The 26,093-nt window shown below is 35.0% G+C and overlaps 1 protein-coding gene across 2 annotated transcripts in view; it reads left to right on the forward strand.

The window, feature by feature from the left end:
* MED13L (mediator complex subunit 13L) overlaps positions 1-26,093 on the forward strand; it is a 298,574-nt gene that overhangs the window by 138,593 nt on the left and 133,888 nt on the right. For both annotated transcript variants that reach the window (XM_068563867.1, XM_068563866.1), the window contains exon 3: positions 20,212-20,296. In XM_068563867.1, coding sequence (XP_068419968.1) covers positions 20,212-20,296 — 85 coding nt within the window. The remainder of the gene's footprint in view (positions 1-20,211; positions 20,297-26,093) is intronic.

A 26,093-nucleotide genomic window follows, 5' to 3' on the forward strand; every position in this document is an offset into this window, starting at 1 on the left:
TGTTCTTTGCTCATTACACCTCCATGGGGGAAACACACATGTAAATGCATGCACACAGAAATTGTGTGGTGGCATTCAGTTATGAGGAGGTCATTCTGATGACCCAAATAAGTGAAAATACAAGGTGAATGTGGAGAGCTTAAGGATTTTCTAGATTTGAAAAACACTGAGTGTATGGATGGTAGACCTAAAGGAATCATGGCATTTAGTTCAGTTTCCTCATTTAACATCAAGAAATACAGCTGCCTAAAGGATCTTTGAAGGACTGTCCTACTTTTAAAGCATTACGGTGGCTTCCTTGTACACCGAAGATAAATTCTGAATAACTCATCAAGGCGTACAAAACTCTGTATCATCTAGCCTTTGCCATCTGATTGACTTATCTCATACCTCCAAGTTCCTTCCTGCTTTAGGACTTGTACTTGCTGTTCTCCCTTTTTGGACAGCTTTTTCTTCACATCCTCATGGCTTGATAGCATTAGTTCTTGGAACAGTTGCTACCTCCTTCTAGTGATCTTCCCCTTATCATTTTCTCCAATTATCTATTGCTGTGTAACAAACCACCCTAAACTTGGTAAATGACAACCATTTTTTTTATGCTCACAGATTCTTTAGGTTAATAATTTGGACAGGGCATAGTAGATCTGTTTTGTCTTTGCATCATGGTGTCTGATGCCTCAGCTGGGAAAACTAGGACACCTGAATGGCTGGGTGCTAGAATTATCTGGCGGCTTCTTTACTCATCTGTCTGAATACCATCCTAGTATTCTGTTTACATCATAATATTTCTCAGAGAAATTTCCTATATTAATATAATGCTATAATGCTGTAAATTACAAATTTACTATTTCATTTCACTGAATCTCTGTATCTTTGTTTATATTGTGCTTGGTAATGAAATCATGTGCCTTTAAAATGTAACATTTTCAGTGTCAGTATACCACCTAGACCTTAATGATGTGACCCAGCAATAAAATCATCCAGATTATGTTATAGCAAAACTAGTGTGAAATACCGTAATGACTTTGTTTTTGTGAATGAGATACTGAATCTTGAATCTACTCTGCCTAGGATGATGGTTGCACTGGATGAGTTACTTAGTGACAAAAAACAGCTATTTTATTATGCCCATGGACTCTGTGGGTCAGAACTTCAGATACAACTGGGACTACTAGTTTGTGCTCCAGGATGTCTGAGGACCCCTAGCAAGACTCCAAGACTTGGAGTGACTCTATGGCTGGGGCCTGATATTCTCTGGAGATGTCTTTACTCACATAGTGATGCTGGCTGTTGGCTAGAACCTGAGCTCAGACAGCCAGAACAACCACATGTGGCCTCACCATGTGAACTGGGTTTCCTCACAGCAAGGTGGTTGGATTCTAAAAATGAGCATTCCAAGAGGCAAGATGTAGAGACTGCCAGTTTCTGAAGCTTTGAACCTGGAGACCGGCATACTGTCACTTTGGCCAAATTTTGTGTGTTGAGGCACTCACAAAGAGTCATCTAGGTTCAGGGGAGGCGACATATTCCCTATTACTTGATGGGAAGAGTGACAATGTCACAATGTAAAAAGAACATGTAGGATGTTGTGCCAGCCATCTTTGGAAAATAGACTGTGTCAAACTGGGTGAGCTATGGCCTTGAGGGTCTGTCTATATCCAGAGGCCACAAATTAGTCACCATGGTCTTGAAGCCTGTTGAGGCCAGTTTTTGAGCAGAGCGTGAGTTGTAGTACCAGCTCTATAGTCATCCTGAATCTAGCTCCCCTCCATGCTTACAGAGTTCCCAGATTGTTAGGAGTTCCTGTTTCTACTCTTAGATTGAGCCTTTGCATTTAGAGAGGGAAGCCCAGTATTGGACTTCTAGGCAGTGCTGACTGGCAGGGTGAGTGTTGCAGGGTAAAGTGCTATGTTTTATGGATGCACTTTGAGAATTTGAAAATAAAGGCTGCTCGTGTAGTAAAAAACACAGAGAAGTGTCGGAAGAAGAAGAAAATCTGTGGGGCCTGCCAGAAATTGGTTCTGGTTTTGTTCAGTATTGCTAATGGCCTCTACTAGTTGGGGGAAAATTTTCCCCTTCACTCATGTCCTTCTCTCAGATTACCAAGGATTCTTCTCTTTATGCCTATATTATCATTAGTAAATCCAAGTTACTCATGGTTTTCAAAAATTTCTAGTTTTAATTTTTCCTAATCAAAGAATTGCAACTGTGCAGTAAGTAATGTTGAGTTCGTTTCCCCCAGTTAGTCTGTTCTTCCCACTTCCGCTCTTTATCCACCTTTTTTTGCCCAGTAGTAAAATTGCAAAAAGAACAGGCAGAAAGAGAATGAGGAGAAAGAGAACTACATTTCCAGGTGCAAATAGCATACTTAATTTGATTATGGGACATTTACTCCAAGTGCTAATATTTTGTAGTATTCTAAAACAATATTTTAAAAGAGATTTTGTGCTTTAGACTTAAGAAGAGCATTACATTAGAGGTGCTGCAAAAATGACAAACTAATCCTCTTCCGAATAACTTGAGAACATTTGGCAGGTTCCAGAGATGTGCAAGTAAAATAACATGGTCATACTTAATTTGGTACCCATATTTCTCAAATGTGACTACATTGGGATTTTGAGTATGTACATGCACACACATTTGTACGCATATGCATAAATATGACTTTTTTTTAAAAAAAAAACAACAACATAAAACCTAGAGAGTTTCATCTCTAAGCATCTGTTAAAGTTGAGAATTCTGTAGATCAGTGCCCAGCATAATGGAGAATTTATTTGATGAGGATTTGTGACGGAAGTATCATCAATATCATTTTTATACAGTGTTGTAGCAAAGCTATAAATTTTTTCCTGTTTTGCAGAGAGAATCAAGCACACTTCTCATGTTTGTTGATGGAAGTTGCCTTTCCAGTTCCCTCTACAACCTGTTGAACAATTTTGCCACTGAATCTTTAGATGGCCTTTCCTCTTCATAGTAATATGTGCTTAGCTGATCCACTCTGTATAGATTATGTTTGAGTATTTTGCGTGTAATTTCCATGAATAAACACTTCCCTTATACTCTCTCCCTCCCGTCCAAAATGCACGTTAGAATTGGAAGAGTGCAATCCTAGACTGTCTTCTCCAGTGGTTCTTAACGAGGGTGGTAGTGTTGTCCCCCAGGGGACATTTAGCAGTGTTTAGATACATTTTTTGGTTGTTACCACTGGGGGTAGGGTGCCATTGCCATCTAATGGGTGGAGGCCAGGGATGATGCTAACCATCCTGTAATGCACGAGACGGCCGCTACAACAAAGGATTATTTCACACACAATGTCAGGGTCACCCAGGTTGTGAAACCTGAAAATCAGGCCCACAATGGATGTGTTTTCTATGTACACCTGTATTTCTAGTTAACCTGGTTATGAGACTCTAATAACTTTTTGAGCAATATATAGTTTTCATATGTTTTTAAGTGAAAAATGTTACTTTAAGTTCTTTCCTGTTTTTCTGTTTAGTTCTTAGCTTGCCCAGTGTTTAATTTCTTTCTTTTTTCAAGGTGGCATAGATACTTGCAGAGAGCTTACATTGTATGATGATCCGCATATATTCGACACCTACAGACTGTCAAAGGACTGCATGCAGTTACTTACTGAATGCCAGGATTGCTTGCATTGTCTGTTGTAGGACTTCTGTAGTCACTAAATTATCAGTCTCCATACAGTACATCACAGGAAGTTGGCAGATACAATGACCCATCTGTCATCACACCCATCGAGTGCATTGGCTCAGAGGGAAATGGCTGCAGATTGGCTCAGTGTGTGAGAGAAGTAGTGAGATTCCGAGATGCTTATCAGTCTTTCCAGAAAGTCCTTTCTGGTCTTTAGATGAGCTTGACTCGCTCATTTCTAAACACCAACTTTCAGTTTATGCTATCATTACCTTTTCATTAGTATTTACAGAAAAACTGGATATGTTATCAAATATATTTCTTTTTCTGAGAAAAAGGTTTCAGAATATCATCTCCCCTCCTCACCAGAGAAATTCTTGGTCAGATTGTCATAGAAAATGAGCAGTGGAAAATTGAAACCGCACAATCTGGAGTTTTATTTTAAAAATAGTTGTTTTTAACCTGAACTAAAGCAAAGCAAGTATAAAACATCTTTATGTTATTTCATTGTGGCCAAGAAATTTTTTTTCTTAAATTTATACAAGTATGATCAATCACCTTCAAAGAAAGAGGTTGTGATTTTCATTGCTAATAAGAAATGTTTAGGCAGTTTCTTGTGAACTTAAGAAACCTGTTTGTTTCCTGGAAAGTCTTAGATATTTATGAAACCAAGATCACTTACAGTTTCTGAGATCTTTTAGACAAAAGCATTGATACTGTGTTTAATGGCACTTTGAAGTTTCAGTGACTACCCTGAAGGTAAATGGGCATGTGCTGATGCTTCCTATCTTGTGAATAGCCTTATTTATACAGTTTTTCCCTTGGCAAGGCATAATGTCTGGTTTGGGGAGGCGAAAATCCACTTCCAAATTACTGTCTGTGTATTATATGTTTTTGACTTAATTTGAGTTCACCTTCAAAAGGGCAGAATGGTTAGAGAAAAAATTAAATGGGACAGCATGTGACTGACTAATTGAAAGTTAGAAGGGGCCTTACTTTTTCCAGACTGAAGGATACAAAATGAATGTGAACAGTGAACAGTTGTCTAGTCAATTTAAAAGAGCCATTGTGTTACAGTTTCTTCTCTATTCACCTTCATTTTTAAACATCTCTGCTGAAAATGGGATTTTTAATAACTAGCTCAAAGTATAATATTTGGGTTATCCTCAGATAAAATATGTCTTTTAAATATTGTCTCTCAAATTGAGAATTTACTATTGGTAAATTGATCAAGTTATACTTTGATTAAAAACAATAAATTCAGTTAAATTTTTTTTTGAGAATCACCAAATTTGGTGTCCATGAATAAGCCAGAGATAAGTTGAGAATAATGGTATTGAAGCTGATGTTCCAGGAAGAAAATCATATGAAATTGCTAAAACTTACACAGAAATGATTCTGCAATATTTTTTTACAAAATTTTTTTTTGCCCTCCCCCCCAGGAAAATAAAAAGTTCCTGTGGCCTTTGTAGATGTGGCTTCAGATATCTATAGTGAGCCTTTTGGCTCACTGTACCTTATAGAATAGAAAAGTAACACATTTATATACAGCTATATCAATATATAATATGAATTTAACAATTTAATATTGCTCCATAATTGTGTAACTTTATTTGGTTGTTCTAAATTTGATGAATGTGACTGATAGTCATTAGAAATTTGAGGACAGTGTGAATTTATAGTGGTGAAGAGGCCTTATTAATAATAATACTAATAACAACTATCTATAGAGTTGATTACTAGAATGAATTATGCCTAGGAAAGACGAAAAGTTAATAATTCTATTTCTAAATGTTGCTTATTGGGATAGAAGTTTTATAATTTAGAGTTGTCTGATTTTAACACACAAAACTCATAGGCTCACATCCTTACATTAACTGCTTTAAACTGTGATAGTTTATTGTCATTATTTTAAAGCACTTTAATTTAATCTAATTCAATTGATTTTTTTTTCCTGTCAAGAATCCTTCACATTAGTCTAATCTTGCTAATGATCATAGGTTCAAATAAGATCTTATTTTTATCACGTCTTTCATTTATACTGTTTCTCTAGAAATGTTTTTATGCTTTAATTATGACCCTATTTGGTTTCCATGGAAACCGTATAAAATCACAACTCTGAGAATGCAGCTTTCCTTAAATCATCAGTAGGAAAAAAGCTAAGCATTCTGTGGAAGTGTCTGTTTTGCATAGTTTCCAAACCCTTAGACTCATACTATACCATGCTACCGTATCATATATAATTCCCTTGCCTGAAAGGTTGAGTAACTTTAAATTGTCTTTGTGTCTTTGGGTGGTAGGTTGCCTTTTGTTCCACTTTGAATGTTTTTTATTTTTTTTGAGATCACAGTGTTTTTCCTTGTGGAAGGTTCTGTGTGGTATACTAAGCACACAAGTATTGACATTCCCCTTGTGCATATGGAAGTGGCATTTTTCTGTGGATAAAAGACAGATGATAAACAAATAAACAATTTCATATGGTCATGGGCTACAATGCAAATGATGAGAAAGTGAGTGACTAGGAAAGGGCAGGGGTACTTTAGATAAGGGCGTTAGTTAGCAAAAGCTTCTGGGAAGAAATGACATTTGGGTTGAGACTTGAAGCCATCCAGGCATGCAGGCACAGGGAAAAGTAAGGACAAAAGCCTCCAAGCTCACTTTGTTGGAGAAACAGATAGAAGGTCAGTGCTGTTGAAACTGGTAAACTAGTGGGAGATGGAAGAGGTAGCTAGAGATGAGATCAGATGGAACCTTGTAGGCCACGGTAAGGAGCTTAAATAGATTATTAATGCCACGTGAAGCCATTGGAGTAGGGTTTTAAGCAGAGGAATGCTATGGTGTGGTTTAAGTTTTGAAAAGATCACCTTGGCTCTATCATGGAGAATGGACTTTAGGATTCGAAGAGTGAAAGCAGTGAGAGCAGTTTAGAAGCTTTTGCTTCTTGATGAAGCTGGATTGTAAAACAGTTTCTTTACATAGTGTTAATATATGTTTTGTCCAAACAACATCTATTTCATGTTTACTGCATTTTGTCTTCAGGCTGTTTTCTTTATTATCTGATAAACATTCGATAAGCCCTTCCTAGGAATAATATTGCCTTGAATATATGCATATTTTAGAGAGGGTATTCGCTGTTATTTTAAGGACTATATGCATGTACTTAAATTTAAAATTTATAGCAATTATTATAATTTTTGTTTATTCCATTACAAGATATTTGAACATGCATCTTAAAAGTTGTGATTATAGTATATATACAATTGAATTTTAACCTTGTATTATTCCATATATATTTTTTGTTTCTGGAGCATAGTTGAAAGCAAGCTTTAAAATTGTGAGCTATGATAGAGAATTACATTCAAAATAAACGAATTATTCTACAACAAACATCTAATATATAGCTCCTGAGAAATTTTACAGGCACCCCAGAAGCTTCCTGACTTTCTTCTTCACTATCAAAACTCTCTCCTTTTCCTTTCAGTAATAAATGCTCATTAAGGTAGCTTAATTGTTGTATTTTTAATAGCTGGTTTTAAAAACTGGAAAGGAGACTCAACATGGGCAAACACCAGTTGACAAAGTAAGTATTAATACCGTGTTTTCCAAAAGGTCATTTATAAGTTAATTATTTGGAAGATACATAGTTTTTTTCCCCCATGAAAAACCTGTTCTAACCGGTAGATAGATTCTAAGGCTAGCCTATATAAACTGATTTAACCAGTAATGCTTAACTTTAGTGTTGAGTTGTGTACTGGGTTTTGTGATGAGAACCAGTGGATTGGGTAGGAATTGACTCTGTATTTGAAGTCCTCACCATCTGTCTTGGAAGGCTTTCCCACCTTCTAGAGCACATAGGTAGAATCATGCAGTTGCCGAGCTGGGAAGAATCTCAAGGAAAGTGGAGATAACTGTGAAGGAAGCAGCGGCGCCGGGGAGTGTTAGTGCTAGGGAGTGACCCAGGCTTTGTGGGTTTCTGGTCCTATTTACTCCTTTTCCTTTTCCAGTGGTTTGCAAGTTCTGTCCTCTTTACAAACTCTTTGTACTTATTTATGTTTTCAAACGAACCCTCAGCAGAACTCCATTATTTATAACTGGATAAAACTGTAGCCATACTACTTTAAATGTGGAGGTGGAAAAGACCAGAAACTTGCTGGGGCTCTTCCACAGGATATCGTGCTCCCAGGATCACAGGGACTAAACCACTGCCTCCTGTGTTATTGAACCTACTCAGCCCTTCCCAGCTCCAGATTGTGCCCTATCCAAAATTACTGGGTCACCCCACCCTCCAATCAAAATGCCATTCTGGCCAAGTTTAGAAAGAAAATAGGATTGAACTCACTCACACCACTGTGTAAATAACTGATCTTCATTTCCCAAAGCACTTGTAAATTTTGTAATTGAAGCGTGTTATTGCAAAGGAATCTTTTAGTGTTGGAACACCTACATGAAGTAAAAATGTTGGCAGTGTTGGAATATTTAGGTCATTTATAAATCTTTTCGCTTATGAGTTGGAAACTGTTTAAAAGTTTGTCAAAAGTTTTGGAATAAAGACAACGTCTTTCTGGATATGTTTCAATTTAAAGTTTTGAGAAGCTTTTATTGCTTTCTAATAGGTTGTTTAAAAAAATTTTTTTAAGCATAAATTAACTTTGAAGACTTCAGGGGAGAATTATACATTCCACCTTATAAAAGTGAAAAATAATGATTTGAGATTCTTCTAAGAGCTGGGTTAATATAATGGAAATTCATATGTAAACCAACAAGTTATTTATTGAAGTAAGAATTCATTTATACTGGATTTTTAAAAATAATGTTTGTGGTGACATATTTGACATTGGTGGTTAATTTTATATTTTCCAAGCATAAAACAGGCCGGGAAAGCTTGTGGAAGTAATTTGATTAGTTTGGGGGGAGTCATGCTTTTTTATAGTAAAAAAGACCAAAATAAGGGAGGCAAGACTTGGGCACTTATAGAGTAGAAATTGTATAGATGTTATCTTCTATAGTAGATGTTATTTTATGCCAGATGATAAAAATTTTAAACGTGTAATTCTAACATAGTGTGGTGCACATCAGACTTCTCTTCAAAACACACTGTGTTTAAATGCGTATTAGGGGTCAGTGGTCCTCTTACAGAAACATTAAAGATAGGCAGCAAATTTCCTAGTTTTTAGCCTGGTGTGGTAGCTCAGGTCAGTAAACTCTAAAATCCAACAGCTAAAAATTGCTTAAGCATTTTGCTGTTTTACAAAAACTCATTTGCTCTACATAACCATTTTTTAAAAAGGCTATTTTTAGGACTCAAAGTTTAGTGAACCAGACTTTATTTGCTCACTTTTGGTTCTTTACTGTTTTAACAAATGTTCACATGTACAAATTGTTTTGGTAGTTTTGTAGCACATTCTTGGTGTAAAATAGAGTAGTGTTATATAGAAAGCTTAAAAGAGAGACTAACCATCTTTTTAAAAATGTTTAATTATATAGTCTGCTAACCTTGAAAAAAATACTTTCCAATATTTTGGTTTAACGTATAAACTTTCAATTCCTGGCTAATAAATATATTTTTTATGTCAACTATCAAACTCCCCATAAATAATAATCCAGCAACATACATAATGAACCCACAAAAGACTGCAATTGTATGGGTTATATGGAGAAGTAAGAAAAATCCTGTAAGAAAATTGACTTTACATGTTGTCAGTATAATGTGGCTTATGACTTTTTTCAGTTTAAATTAGGTCTTTTAAATTTATAATTCAAACCTTTGTTGGGTGCAGTGATTGAGGAAGCTGGGTGATATAAAATAATTATTCTATATTCCTGTTTTTAATCAAAATTACATTTTTTGCTATTTTACTTTAAATAGGAAGCAGGTTTTCTGTTTTGACCTAGCATTTTATGTAAAAGAGGATAAATTATTTTGTAGTAAAAGTAGAATAATGGAAAAAGAGAAGAGGATGAATACTACTGTTGAATTCTGTAGTCCTGCGGTGAAAGACGTGGAAAGAGGGAGGTCAGTAATAATTACACATGAAGTGACCAAAGAAATTCTGTAATTTTTACCTGTAAAGAATTAGGTGTATAGAATGAGATTGCTTGATAAGGGCCTGTTCTATTTGTCATAGACTGTGTAGCTTAAATATAAGCCAAGGTACCCACCAGGTCTCAAGGATATGACACTGAGCCTGATCTAAGAAACCTCTGTGTACGAAGTCTTCATAGTAGTCATCTCCCCTCCCCAGTCCCTCCCCTCCCTTCCCCTCCCCTCCCCAGCCCCTCCCCCTCCCAGCCCCTCCCCTTTCCCTCCCCCTCCCAGCCCCTCCCCTCCCCTCCCCCTCAGGCAGATGTTATTTTTGCTACATTTGCTATTTTAACCTGTCAGTTAAAAAATAATTACTCTGTCAGTATGGCTGGCGGCCCATATAGGAAAAATATGCTGTCTCTTAATCAAAGGTGATTACAGTTTTTTCCTGTCTATAAATGTGCTTGTTGTGTAACGAGAATGCATTAGTCTCAGCCTGATGTACGAAATGAAAGGCAGCAAGAAGCAGCACCATTGTTATCACTCCAGGCGTGTCTAATGAATCGTGTTTCCGTGTTCTCTCGGTCATGCCGTAGAGTGCCCTCAGCCAGGGCTAAGCCTCCTGTAAAATGCTCTGTAAGATTATTGTAGCAAGAACAGAAATGCTGGATGAGTGGGGGTGGGGAGAGAATGCCAACGAGACAGCTGCATTTCAAACAGTTACAGCTGCAAGGATTACTCACTGTAAGAGCAGTGACAGACAACTGTTTGAGCTTTAGTGTAAAAGGCAATCTGGGGACTTGCTCTGTCAGAATTTTAGTAGCAGTCTGGTGTGTGAGTGTGTTGTGTGTTGTGTTTCAAATCAGGTTGTGTCTGAAGAGTGGAAGGAAGTATTTTTAATTTTTACTGCTCAATTGTGCCAATCTTGAAATCAGTGGTTGAGTCATCTTGATTAAAGTCATTGTCTTAGAGGAAGTTTATAAAGTGTTTGTTTTGCAGTGTTGACGGATTTAAATATAAACGTTCTACCTGAATCACATATCTGGTTTTCCTCCTCTTTCAAAATTTAATTTTCTCCTGTGGTGATTCCTGTCCTAAGAATGTTGATCTTTCTTGTAATTTATGAACACAGAGCATTATTTTTTTTTAAAGCATGTGGCTGTTTAATAAATAATAGTAGCCTTATTTTAAAAAATCTATTTCAAATATGATATATCTTTTTAAAGGAACATGTTCATTGAAGAAAATCTCGTAACGTACACAAAGAGGTAAAGAAGAAAATAATAATTATTCCAGCAACCAAAGATAACTTAATTTTGATGGCTGTCCCTCTAGGCCTTTATTCGTTTACGTGTATTATTAACGAAATTAAGAGCATATTAATAGCTTGAAAGGGTAAAAAGTAATAATTACTTTAAAATCTTTGAAAAGAGTAGCAAATAGGGGCAAGTTTAGTTCTTAGAAGTCAGTAACAGCCATTGTGCAAGATTTCTTTTTCACTGTGTGACTATTAAAGTAACACTGCAGCCTGACTGTTTTCTGTAGCAGTTATCTTTTGAAGGTCTTGTTCAATTTATCTAGAAATTTAGTTTTATGGTCTCCTTCAATTTAAAGTTTAGTGGCTTTACATGGAGTCCTGTGATCCATTGAAATGCTAACTTGGGTCATGTCTCAACTGCTACAGTGCTGTGTAGAAACCGTCATTAAAATTCTGGTTATCCTGCAACTGGCAGAGAACTCATGCTGTTAGAGATTCCTTAGTTAGACATTATACTGTTAAAATTTTGAATTACAACGGTGCTTCTGTCTGATGAATATTGTCAATGTTCATAATCATTTAAAGTGGCAAATAGGTCAAAACAAATGGGGCATTTTGATATATATATATCTTCTATCTCTAATTCTTATTTGATTGATGAATTGACATTGGGATAGTTAAAATCCGTTTCAACATAGATTTGTTAACTGATACCAAATATTCTACACCCACAAGCAAATCAAGGAAATCAGAACTCTAAGTGGGTTGAATTTGAATTAAGTAATAAGTCAGTCCATTTAGTTATTAATGACTTCAAATATAGATTTTACAAGGCAGTCGATGGCAACGTAACTGTGATCAATCAATAGTGTTGTTATGTAATTGGATTTTTTATGGGTATAATGCTGTATTTCAGAATTAACATAGCATTATGCTACTTTGTTACTCAATTTTTTTGTAAGTCAGTTTTAAGAAGACACTGTATATCAACTATACCCCAATTAAAAAAAAGAAAAGAAAGCAGACACTTCAAAAATCTCTATATATTTATCTTTAAAATATTTCATTTGTTGCAACCCTTAAAATTAAATGGATAAATGATAAATTGATAAATGTTATTATAATATTTGCTTAGTACAATTCCTAGGTAGTAGGTTTAATACTTAAATAAAAACAAAACTAGTGGGCTTTATATATTGCAGATAAAGGTTGAACACAAAGGCAGTGGGAAAATTATAAATCCTGGATTCAGAGCTGCAGTATCTTTAGCATTTTGTCACTGAAATCTAACTGGCAAATAATCTCCTCGTTTCACGTGCCTTGCTTTAATCTATTTGTGTTTCTGGAGTTTGGAGTACAATTTGATTTTCAGTAATTTTAATGGCTGAATAAGGAGTGCCATCCCTGAAAGTGTCCCTCCCCCCTCCAGTATTTGCAATGGCCAATGTGGTTACTGAACTCAATGTTCTGGATAATAGGTTTCATTAGTTTTGATGCCTGAGGTAAAAAAGCAGTAGGTGGGAGCAAGAAGTGTTTTTGATGTCTAGACGTTCATTTCAGCTGTTGCTGCAATATGATACATTAAAAGGAAATATGTATCATAGCTCAGAGGAAATATGTATTCTTTGAAAGTAATTCTACTTTTAAACTGTGTAAGGCATGGTGACCTGAATTCTAAAACCATGAGCTTGAATTTCTTGAAGGTTTCACAATCTTTATGCTCCTCCCTACCCTATTCCATTCTCCCTCTTCCCATTTTTTTCCCCTTCAAGTAAAGTATGTCAGTTTCATTTGTCGAATTGGAAAAGATATCTTTCCATGATCTCTGCTGGGAAACACAAAATCATTGAAGTATATGCTGCTTTGATATTTTGCCATATTGACTTTTTTTCCTGAACCTTTTATATGATTTTTCTTTCAGAGAAGCTTATTAGTTCTGCAAGGAGCCATGTTTCGCAAAGTTGAAAGAAGTTGTATTACAATTTGTGATGATTTTGAAAAATTATTTGGGAACTAAGCAGTAATTAGACTGCTATTTAAATTTTCCTTTCTAAAACACTGTCTCTCTGCTAAAAGAAAACATTTATATAATACTTTTGCAGTTTAAATATTTGATTGTGAGGATTACTGTATTAAAAAAGGTTAAATAAGAGCCATTTAAACAAATTCTGATTATATAGCTTTTGCAATTTAAGTGAGGTAACTTTAGTGCCAAAATAGTTTTTCTTTTTAAGTAGGCAGCTGTGGTAGTACTTAGTTTTATTTTTCAGTTTCGGTCTGGCTATAATTGACCACATAACATCAAGAGAAAGTTTTAATTTAGGAATTTATTTCGGTTGAGTTTTGCCAGTCATTTATTGTACATTCATTTTACTTCTCTTGGTGCTTTTATTTCCTGAGACTATTAACAAAGTTTTAGAAAAAATTTTCCATTATACCTAAGTATACACTATAGAGATAGTTTCCTTGCTAATTTATAATCTTAAGGAGTTGATAAACATTTAAGTTGAAACTTGAAAGATCAGAAGAATTAGAAAGGCTTTTTTTTTTCTTTTCTTTTAAAGATGAAGACAGTTATGCCCTGGGGAGATTGTAGGTTTCATAAGGATAGGGCCCTGCACCTGCTGGCCTTCTTGTAAAACTTCTTGGCAGTTGCTTTTCTTCTCTGTCCACATTGGAAGGGAGATAGAGAATTAAGTAGTAAGTGCCCCTCATGTCATTTATAGAAACTTAACCTAGACCAACTACGCCCTGACTCCCCTCCCCCCCGCCCACCCACCCCCACCGCCCCGCCCCCCCCCAAATAGGATACTTTCTGAAAAATCTCAATATGAAGCAAATGAAGTGTTGGTTTAAATTTTACCTTGCGAGGAGGATGTATCGGATAAATTAGTTTAAAAACCTGTTTCTGTGATTTCAGTTTTGTTCAACCTTTGAAAAGGTTACTTTGCAGCTATTTAGAAAACAATAATTTAAGGTGCAAATTGTGAATCCAAGGGGAAATTTAAGTGTTGAAGGTTGCCTTTCTAGTCAGTCCTAAGAATAAAAGGGGGGTGGGGTAGTTTAACAACACAAGCCTTATGGAGAAGTGGTGTAATGGAAAGAGCATGGGCGTTAGTCGGAAAAGTTGGATTTGAATTCCATCTTTGCTACTAATCCTCTTTACTGAATATAAGGAGATTTTAGATTGAAGCTAATTCCAATGAAATTTGAAAAGTATGTGCACACATAATAACAAGTCAGTTCAAAACAGGTTTATGAATATATGAAATGTCCTAGTCAGTGCAGTTATGAAAAGAAATTGCTTCCCCTGAGGAGTTTAATTAATGGAATAATTTGTATATTTACTATTTATAAAAGTAGATATAAAATGCATTTGATCCCGTTAGCTGTTGAGTATAGATACATTTAAACTAGATTTTTGAGTATATTATGTGACCTTGGGCAAGTTTAAGGTTTTTAAGCCTTAGTTTTTTCATTTATAAAATAGAGATAAGAATAAACTATTGGTCATTGTTCTTAGTCGTAAACTAAGAAAAGGAGTTGGTTAAAAGAATACTGAGTATTCACTTTTAGGATCAGTGCTCCAGGTTGGTCTGATGAGAAACTGGTGCTATCACCACCAAGCACTGGATGCTACAGTACCTCTGCTACTTTAACCTCAGGAAACTTGATCTTGTAGCCTCTGTTTTTAGTGCTGACAGAAAGATCTCTCCATCCACTCCCTTTTGAGTCCCTAGATCCATGGTCAAAGTATGGTGCCGGAGCATCTAGTAGTTAGGATATATATCCTTGTCCATATTGTAGGAGAATCAGCATTTTCAACTCCTGTTAAGGGTGACTGACCATCTTCGTCCCCAACCAGAACTCATGAAGTGGGCAATTTGCAGTGATGGGAAGAAGTCAGGTACTGAGTGGCAAAAGTGAATGTTTTGTGTCCTTTACTCTGTCTCATAGCGTTGTGGTGGAAAGTAGCACTCCCCCTCCCCTCCATTTATTTGTAGTGCTTGGTTCAAACTTGGTACATAAAGCTTCATAAAATGAGAAAGATTGTTTTCTGGGTAGAAAACTAACCTTGACTGTTTAAGTTATTTTACTTTCTTCTTATTATTTTAAAATAAAAGACTTTTCAACATTCGATAGCAGTTCTGCAAAGTATTTAAAGTAATTTTGCCTCACAGTGGTTTTCAAAGTCTCTATTTGATTTTTGAGAGCATTCCTAATTTCTGTCCTGGTGCTTGAAGTATAACACAGCCAAGAACTGTTGGACAGTGATTATCGGGCAAATATCTATTATTAGACTCCAAAAATGTCATTCTAGATTTAACTTATTTTGGAATTTTAGAGATTCATTGAAATATACATCACTCTTGTATTTCTGGAAATTTTTTATGTGAAATAGATAAGAAATAAAGTATGGTCTGACTTATGTTCCTTTCCACAAGTTTATTTGCTATATACAGATAGTAAATTAAAAGGGTTAGCATGTTAATGCATTATCCTTAAATCCATCGCTTAAATAATAGTATTTATTAGAGTGGTTAATCTTGGATCACAGTTGTTGACTTCTAGTAAATTCCTGACTGCTTTCAAATCTTTAATAAAATATGTAACTTACGAAATGTAAATGTTTATATGAAGTCCAAACACTGTATCCTTTTTAATTACCTCTACTGACTTATTTAAAATTTTACTGGTTAACTTACAGGATAATTCATAATTTTCTATTTTTTTCACCTTTAGTATACTTTTCTTAAACAAGAGCTTAATGTAGTGGGATCTGTTTTACTTCATGTAATTACTTTCTTCCCTGTTTTCTATTACATTGGTTCCTAAACTTTGTAATACTATATGAGGGAGATATAAGAATTTAATTAATTATTTAATAATATTAATAAAAGTCCTTTTTCAAATTAATTTTTAATATTTAAAAAACAAAAATATTTTCCTGAATTACTTTGTTCTATTTGTATTATTTATAGTAATTAACATAAAGTACATAATATAAATAACAGTATATTGTGTTGTTGGGGAGGAACACTGTGGTCAGGTCTGCGGTCTCTTTTTGCTTAAGCTGTTTTTTTGCTTTTTGCTTTTAATAATTTATGAGTGAAGGTTAACCAAATAGACACCAAACCTTTGGGTAAAAACAATTATGTTTAGAATACATATTTAGAATAGGAGTCCTTTTAATTCACACCCTGTTCTCATTTTTAGCACTAAAAATGTATTTCAAAAAATCAGTGTAAGCATAATCCAGAAGCTGCCCCCCCCCAACCCCCATCCACCCCTTGCCCCAATTTCTCATGTCCCTTTGTTATCAGCCCTCCTCCAACCACCCCCATCCCTGGAAACCATTGAGCAGTTTACATTACCTCGTTTACCTTTGCAGGAATGTTATGTGCATGAAATCATATAGCATGTGGTCTTTAGAGTATGGCTTTTTTCACTTAGCATAATGACATTCATTCATGTTTTGAGTATCAGTAGTTCCTTTTATTTCTGAATAGTATCCCGTTATATGGATTTTCCACTGTTTGTCCTTTCCCCAGTTGAGAGACAACTGTTTCCAGTTTTTGTCAATTATGGGGGGGAAAAAAACCAAGTAAAAACATTTGCTGCAGTTTTTCATGTGAACCTAAGTTCTTATTCTACTTGAATATATACTTAGGAAGGATATCGCTGGGCTGTATGTAAAGTGTAACTTTAGAAAAATTGCCAAAGCCAGCTTTTCCACAGTGACTGTACGAATTTTGCATTTCCGTTAGCAGTTTAGGGCAATTCTAGTTACTCTGTGTGCTCACTAGCACTTAGTATTTTCAGTTTTTCTTTTAAGCCATTCTAATGGGTGTTATCTTACTGTGATTTTAATTTGCATTTCCTTAATGACTAGTGATGTTTTGAGCATATTTTCATGTTTTTATTTGCCATTCATGTATCTTCTTTGCTGAAGTATCTGTTCAAATCTTTTGTCCATTCTCTAGACATTTTTTTTTTTTTAATTTGTGGTGTTTAGGGCTTTTTTTCAAGAATAGCATCTTCTGAATACAAGTCCTTGTCAGATATGTGATTTGTAACTGCTTTTCCCCCATCCGTGGCTTATCTTCTCCATAGCTTAATGTAACTTTTGCGTGCTTTTTAAGGAACTGAGTTCTTCATACTGATGAAGCTCTTTTTAACAGTTTTTATTTATGGATCATGCTTTTGGTGTCGTATCTTTGAAGTCTTCGATTAACCTAAGCTTATAAAAAAGGTTTCTCCTATATTTTCACAGTTTTATAGTTTCAGGTTTTGCATTTTGTTTTCTGATCCCTTTTGAGGTTTTCTATATGGTGTGAGGTAGGGTTTGAGGCTGATTTTTTTACATTGAGATATTCATTAAATCCAGCACCATTTGTTGAAAAGACTGTTCTTTCTCCACTGTATTGCCTTTGCAAGCTGTGTTGAAAATCAGTTGACCATATATTTGTGGGTCTATATCTGGACTCTCTATTCTGTTCTGTTGATCTGTATATCTATCCTTTCTGTAGTGTACCATATTGTTTTGTTTATTCTAGCTTTATAGTAAATCTGGAAATCAGTTGGTGTAAGTCTCCCAACTGTAAGATTTAGATCCAAGGATTTCATGGGTTTTGGTGCTGTTATAAATGGTACTCAAATTTTTAAAATTTTCTAATTATTCATTACAGTTTATAGAAATATGATTGTTTTGTGTCTGTTGACCTTAACTGACTTAAACTCAGTTTTAGTTCTAATAGCTTTTTTTTTGTTAATTCTTTAGGACTTTCTAATAGTCATGTTATCTGCAAAAAAAAGATCATTTCATTTCTTCCATTCCAGTTAGTATGCCTGGTACTTCTTTTTCTTGTACTGGCTGAGACCTCCACTGTAATGTGGAATAAGAGTGGTAAGAGCAGACATCCTTGCTTTGTTTTTGATATTAGGAGAAAATATTCAGGGTTTTAACCATAAGTACGATGTTTGGTGTAGGTTTTTTGTAATTGCTCTTTTAAGATTTTTTTTCAAGAAAAAATTTCTAAGACCTATTTTAAAAATTGTTAAAGTCAGGATAAAATCATAATGGTATCTTAAGACAGTGATGTAATTGGCATTGCCTGTGCATGCTCACATTTGTTTAGTATTCCACATTGCATGTCTAGACAGCTATATAACCCTTCAACATTTCAGTTAACAAATTATTTGAGGATCATTTGAGGAAGAAATAGAGCTCTGTTGTTTGAGAACTTTCCTTTGACATCTTCTGTTAAGGTCAAAGTAGCGCCAACATTAAAAAATAATATCATGAGGAAACAATCAGATGAGAATGTGAGGTATTCTATAAGACAACTAACCTGGTTCCTTCAGTAAATAAATGCCATGTTTGAAAAGAGGAGATGAGTTGTTGCAGGTTAAGGAGACTTAAGAGATATAACTTGAGAGGTAATTGATAGACCTTGTTTAGATTCTGATTTGATATATAATGAAGTACTTGGGAGTGGGATTTGCCTCAGAATGTATCAAGAAAAACAAAAAGAAAAAAGAAAGCAGGGTGGTTAAGCAGATGACACAATGTTGATAATTTGGTTTAGGAATTTATTTGAGGCCTGTTATTCTATATTAAAGTATGTTTGAAGGTTTTAATTATAAAAGTTTTTTTTTTTTTTTAATATGCAGAATAGGTGTCACCAACTTGGAAGAAAATCTTGGAAAGATGAATGGGACACTTTTTTCATTAAATACTGCATCACCAGTACTCTTTATGGCACAAAAGACTAATATGTAGAAAAAACTGTTACTGGTGACTGATTTGAAGAGTAATTCAGAAGAGTTGGACTTTGAATGTTGATAAAGTTTTAGGAATTTTTAGCTTACATTAGGAAATAAAAGGAAATTAATATGGGATGTTCCTTTTATTGAAATGTTAGCTTGCTTTCTCACTCAGGAAAGCTCTACCCCCAAAGATAAATGTGTGAAAATAGAGACTCATGATGCCTTTAGAGGACTGTAGAAAAATTTTGGATGTTTTGTCTGAACAGAGATAATGTATTGATAGCAGGAATGTTTGCTTATTTGCTGTACTTTTATTTCCATTTCTCTAGTTATAAATAATATAAAATGTCTCTGACAGAGGTTAATTTGGAAAAATTTGGTAGGTCATGATTAGCCACGTAGTCAGGAAGATAAAGAGTTATCTGACATCCCAAGAAAAAAAATATTTATCCAGTTTTATCATTTAAAAAAAGTCCTGTAGAGAAAACCCTTAAATGTTAAGTACACTCTTTTGAATTCTTTCTGATTGGAAAATAAGGAGAGATGCATTTTGAGATGTCAGTTGGTGTGGTAAATGCATTAAAAATGCGTTGTGGATTTAACATGTGTTTCAATTCTCTGTCAAAATTTTCTCTGGTGAGTACTTTTGTCAAGACACCAAGTAAAAGGCAGAGGAAATTTTCTTCTGCAAATGTCGTTTGCATCCTTTCAATTTTTTGCTGTGTTGAAATGAACTAATATAGTTTAGAAGAAAATTAGCTATCTTCTCTAGGGCATTTTATAATTTTTACATATGAAAAGAACGTTAGGAATACATGAGGCATTGTTAGTCTGTTGGATTCTCTTGTGCTAGAGTTACTTGTGGCTCTAAGTAATGCTACAACATATTTCAGAGGCAAATATGATACTTCCCAAAATGTTAAACATTAATGAAATCATGAGTTCAGGAACTAAATTTGATGTTATATTAAGATTTAATTTTCTGACATTCTCCCTAAAATCATGTCCTTAAAATCCTATTCATATACTGCTTTCAAAACATTTAAAGAAATTTGTGTAATGTCATTTTTGGATATTTTTTCCTGGTTTTCTCTCTTAAAATACATGATAACCTTTGTATTAATTTGTGACATTTTGTTACTTTAAATAGAACTTTAATAACAAAATTAGTCTTTGTGACACTTATTAGGAAGAAAGATTAATTTGAGAATTTTGGATGATTTCAAACTTTGAAGAGACAGGTTGGTAAGACCTTTATGTGGGGGGGATTGTACCATGCCTATATTTCAATAACTTTAAAATCAGAACACATTATTCCCTTCTGTACATAAGTATTTTATGACTTTGGGCAAGTATTTAACTTCTTTTCTGTGTTTCAGTGCGATTTAATCTACTTAAATTAGCTCATTAACTTTGCTTTAGAAAAATATTTTTAAAGTTTCTTTTATTTTTATTTGGATGCCCTGCTTACTGGTTCATTTTTTTGTTTTGCTTTGTTTTGTTTTATTTTCAGTTGTGGAAGAAGGACTCTGGGAAAATGGCCTTTCCTACGAATGTCGGACGCTGCTCTTCAAAGCGATCCACAATCTGTTAGAAAGGTAAGAGAAGGAGTATCATCACGGTGGTTTTGACACACCCAAGTATAATGCTAGATACTCAGAGGGTTTCCTGTAATTCTGAAAACACTTTCACATACAACTTTATAAAAATGTATATAAACCTCTTCTTTCTTTTTATATTGATACAATTTCAAACTTAGAGAATTTCTAGGAGTGGCACAAAGTACTCCATATATCCTTTCACACAGCTTCACTAACAGTTTTTCTTTTGCCCAGTTTGCTTTATAATTTGTGTGATTCCTCACCCTCTCACCCACCCCGCTTTTGCACCCAGTGTGAATCATGTGTGTGCATGTGTGTGCATTCAGATTTATTCCCTCATACGCCTGAGAGTCATTTACACACTTGAGATTCTTTTTCTGTAACTCCGAAGTATTTAGGTGTGCATTTCCTAAGGGCAAGGACATCCTCTCATATAAGCCCAGTACAATTATGAAAATTAGGAAATAAAACCTTGCTAAAATGCCATTATCTAATCCGTCGTTCAACTCAGATGTTACCGTTTGTCCCAGTTACGTTCTTTTAGCTTAACCTCCCTCCCCCAGGGTTAGTCTGTAATGATGCATTATATTTAGTTCTCATGTCATTTTAAATCTAGAAGAGTTCCTTAACCTTTCTTTCTCTTTCTCAACATTGACATTTTGGATGAGTTCAGGCCATGTGTTTTATATAATGTACCTCAATTTGAGATAGTTTCCTCATGATTAGATTTAGTTTATGTTTTTTCAATAGGAGTACCATAGAAATTATGTTGTGTCCTTCTCAGTGTATCGAAAGAGGAGGCCCATTTGTTGAGCCCCTCATTATTGATGATTATTAACATTGATCCCTCTCGTGAGTGGTGTTCTGCCAAGGTTCTCCACTGTAGATTAATAAGTAACTATGATCTTTGTTATTTCTGTCTTTGAAATTGATAAGTAATTTGTGGCCAGATCCAATGAGATTGTGTAATTATCCCATTTGTTATGAAATTCTGAGTCACTTGGTTAAGCTTCTATTGGTGGTCCTCGTCTATATCAGTTATTACTTGTATGACTGTAATGTCACCATTCCTTCTATTTTTATTAGTTGGCATTCTTTTGTAAGGAAAAGATTTTCAGTTTCTGCCATGGATTTATGTATTTCTCTCTCTCCCTTAATCTTTCTATCTATATAAATTTGTAAAAGAGGAATTCCTGTTCTACTCAGTGAATTATAATTTATCACTATCATTTAATTTGATGCCTAAGTTCTTGCAGATTCAGCCGGGGGGAAAGCCCCTTCATGATGGCTCCTGTGGTTTTTTTGACCTGTCCTCATCATTGTTTGAGCACCTCCTTACTTGCTGGCATAACAATATGTCCCAGGCTCTGGATGGTGTTTTAAGGGGAGGCATAGATGAAAAAGGATGGATTATTTAAGAATTTCTATGGGAAAAACTTTGTACTTCCTTCCCTGAGTTTATATATAGTTCTTTTAGGTGATCAAAACTGGAAGGACATTCTAGTACCTTTAGGTTTCTCATCCAAGCTATTATCTAGGGTAATATCACTGCAATATCACTGCTTAGGATTCTTAAGTTACAGTTAATAAGTTGTCATAATTTAAGTCACTCAGAAAGACCTTTCCCACCAAATTTATCTATTTTTCATTCTGAACTTTTGTTCCTACTTCTGTGATTTGGAGTAGACCTAGAGGCTATCTGTTACTAAGGCAGTATATTTTAGAAGCATTGATTTTAAGAGTTGAGTACTCTTAAATATGCCAAATATTTGGCAGTTCTTTCTCCCATTGCAAAACAAAACAAAACACAAGTATACACAAAGTCCCTTCAGGAAAATGTGGAAAATTTACTATTTCCATAATCCTGTGCCAGAATAAAGCTCTTATATCTGTATAGTAATTAATGTACCTTTAAACACAGTCCTTTTAACATAATTTTTAAAAATTAATTAATGAAGTAATTTTATTTTTGGCTGCGTTGGGTCTTCATTGCTGCACGCAGGCTTTCTCTAGTTGCGGCGAGCAGGGGCTACTCGTTGTGGTGCGCGGGCTTCTCATTGCGGTGGCTTCTCTTGTTGCGGAGCACGGGCTCTAGGTGCATGGGCTTCAGTAGTTGTGGCTCGTGGGCTCAGTAGTTGTGGCTCGCGGGCTCTAGAGCGCAGGCTCAGTAGTTGTGGCACACGGGCTTAGTTGCTCTGCAGCATGTGGGATCTCCCTGGACCAGGGCTCGAACCTGTGTCCCCTGCATTGGCAGGCGGATTCTTAACCACTGCACCACGAGGGAAGTCCCAATAATTTTTTAATGTATATGGAACGAAGTACATATTTTTTAAAATTGTAGCTCACTGTGTTGTTTTTTATATCATAATTTATTCTTTTCAGAAAAATATTAATGAATTTGTGATTGAATTGTATTCTTTTTAGTATTTTGTGTTTTAAATGGTAGCATGTTTCTTTGTTGGAAGAAAATTAAAAGAGCAGAAAAACTGGGAGAAAAGAGAAATGCAGAAGATTTGTTTATTCTGTGCTCATGTATTCAGAATTTATGATAGAAACTGTAGTCTAGGTCAGATTGAATTATTATTTTATAAGAAGGTTAATTGTGTCATATGCAGTATGTCATGCAATAAAGCTTGAGACAGTTCAGAAGAACTTTGGGTTGGGCCTTGGTTTGATTTCAGGGTCTGTTATTTGGACAGTTGCCCTAACCTCACAAAGTCTTAGTTAATGCCCTTTAAATTACATGTAGGATACTATGCATCTTGAGTTTTTGTTAGATGTTGTATATGATGCCTGCCGCATAATACTTGACCTATTTTCAATGATTATTAATTCCTTTTCCCCATAAATTATTATTTTGCATATTTTAATTTGAATCCTCCTATAAGAGTTTATTTTGGAACAAAACAGTGTTTCTTTTAGAAAATAATGAATAATTAAGCTGTTCGGCCCCCTTTCTACTATTAGAATGGATGAGTTGAGATTCTTTTGAAAATTTGTAATAGTTCTTTTGTCCTTTAAAGTAATGTTGTCTTTTCATCAAACTTTAAGTAACTATGTTCTATGAATGAAAATTACCCTACTCATGAGACAAGGAAGCATTTTACATGATTGTTTTTAGCTCTCTTTATTCATTGTCAACAGAAACTGGGTTGGCTAATACATGCTTGCCCTTTTGTTCTTCTCATAGCTTAGAGCACTTGCTGTAACTTACTTATCTGTTTACAATCTAAATTTATTGAAATACAGTTTACTGTCTTATTCTCAGCAATTTTCTGTTATGTCTTTGCATTTCTATTTAGATAAGATTGACTTAGTTTCCTATAAAATGGTGAAGGATTGTTTTTCTCAGCACAGTAACTTTCTCATTATGAGAGCTCAATAAATGGTTAACTCCTATTATTATTATTAGCTAACAGAAGTATTGATATTACTATTTCCAAGGTTGGACACAACATTAAAAGTCAGTTAGTCTGTTTACCCAGCTAATTCTGGAATACCATTCTAAATATAATATCCTTTTTATGTGGTCCTCCATCCTTTCCTCGAATACTTCTGATTATGTGAGCCGAACTTTCCAAAGTTCTTTTCATCTTCTGAGAATACTCACTGTTAGAAAGTCTTTCTTATGCCGAGCAGAAGTCTGTCTCCCTGTAGTTTTCTTTTCTTTACCTTGATTTTGTTCTTTGGGGGTCATATATAATTCATCTAATCCTACTTCCATGGGGTGGCCTGTTTACCATCTTGGTCCCCTAAGTTATTTATTTTTCCTTGTTTGTGGTTCTTACTATATATTACTATATATCTTTATATATTATTACTATATATCCGCACCCCTTTCCTCCAGCCTTCCAGATATTCCTCTAGTCAGCTCAGTTCTCTTCATTTTGATTGCCACTGACCTACTTTAAAACTTCATAAGTGTTTCACGAAGTATTGCAGTGGCCTCTTTAATCAGTCAGGTTAGACTCAGTTATGCTGCAGTAACAAAAGACCTTGAAAGCTCTTACTGTCTTTTGACAGTTGAGGTTCATTTCTTGCTCATGCTGCTTGACCATTGTGAGTCATTTACTGCAGCACTGCTCTATGTCCTCTTACCTCCAGGCAGGAATTATGCTGTTGGGGCACCCTCTGTCAAAGATTCCTGATAAAGAGCAAAGAGCAATGGCAAAATACATAATAGCGCATTCATTGAAGCTTCTGTTCAGAAGTGGTACATGCCATCTCTGCTCATATTTCATTGACCAAGACATTTACCACCAAGCTTAAAGTCAAGTGGATGAGAAGGTGTTATCCATCAGTGGGAGGTACCAAAGTCACATGGCCAAGTTTGATGTCAGTGGGACAGGGAGGGATAGCACATATTTGGGAAAAGGATACAATCTACCATACCTCTTAATTGAGGTCTTCTCTCTTCTAATAACCTGTACTCCAAACAGGTGCTGTTTATATTACTAAAAACACAGATATGTTTCTAAAACACAATTATCGGTGTATTTATACATGTTTTTGAAACCTTTGAGCCACATTGGCTTCTTACGGTATTTTCTTCACCTGTGATTTCTGAGTCAGAATTTCAGTATCTGAAAGTGTGTAGGCCTTCTAAGTCTTATGGTTTTAGATCATACAATCATGCTTATTTTTCCTCTTTTCCTGTTTTCTTAATGATCAATTATCCCTTTTTGGCAAAATGACCAGAATAATAAAATACCATTTTGTTTTTTTACTTCTATAGAATCTGCTAATTTGACTTGACTCCCCCCCTCCACCCCTTTGTGCCTGCTTTCCCTCTCTTTCCCTTTTTAAAAATAATGCTCTATTCAGACTGTTCTTCATCAGTCTTTGCAATTTCATGGGATTTTGTATGTATTTCTAATGAACTTGTCAAAGGTTACACTTTGTATTTTAAGTTTAGGTTGTCTCACACTCCTCACTAATAGAAAAGCACTTTGCTGTGAATAGATTTTGGAAAACAAAAACCTGCAGGTTTTTTCAGAAATTTCTTCATTTGGCATTTTTAATATTGCAGATTTAATGGCTATTAACTCTTATGTTTTTATAATTTGTATAGTTTTCATAATATACCATATCCTTCTCATGTAACTCTATTTAAATAAAGTAAAACATTTGGTTGAAAAGCTTTAAAACAAATCCAGGAAATGTGTGCAGTTCATATCACCCAGAGTTTTTATTAATGCTTCAGTGATTTGCACCACATATGGGACTTATGAAAATCTTGCTTTTGTAGCTTTGAAGAAATACTTAAAATGTCTGCCATAATGCTGTCAAATTGGCATTATGTGTGGTAGTATACTTTAATTATAATTTTCTTAAGTTTTTAAAATTAAACACAGCTGATTTTGATGGAAAGGTTTTGTTGTGTTTTTTTTTCCCCCCTCTAAAATGCAAATCATTGCTTTGCACACAATGGAAGATTACATGGGTCTCTTGAAGCTGTTACGCTCTGTCCGGTCCATGCTTACTTAGGGAGACTCTAGTCTGTGGGTATTTGATATTTGTGAAACATAATGGCTCTTTGGAGTAGTCCATTGGTGTTGCTTTCCTAATGGGTTGTCAGCCTGTTCACCCATGGCAGTGTATAACACAGCTGTAAAAGTGCCTTGGCTCAGAGCTTCTTCTCTGCCAAGAGTTGGTGTTTAGAGTGAAGATACTCAATTTGGAAAAGTACAGTAAAAATAACATGGAGAAAATTGGAATTATATGATAACAGTAACATTATATTTGTAAATTAGTAGCTTTCAATGCCTTACGGTATTGTGATCCAAGAGAGGTG

The sequence above is a fragment of the Eschrichtius robustus genome, chromosome 14 (assembly GCF_028021215.1).
Source record: "Eschrichtius robustus isolate mEscRob2 chromosome 14, mEscRob2.pri, whole genome shotgun sequence".
NCBI lineage: Eukaryota > Metazoa > Chordata > Mammalia > Artiodactyla > Eschrichtiidae > Eschrichtius > Eschrichtius robustus.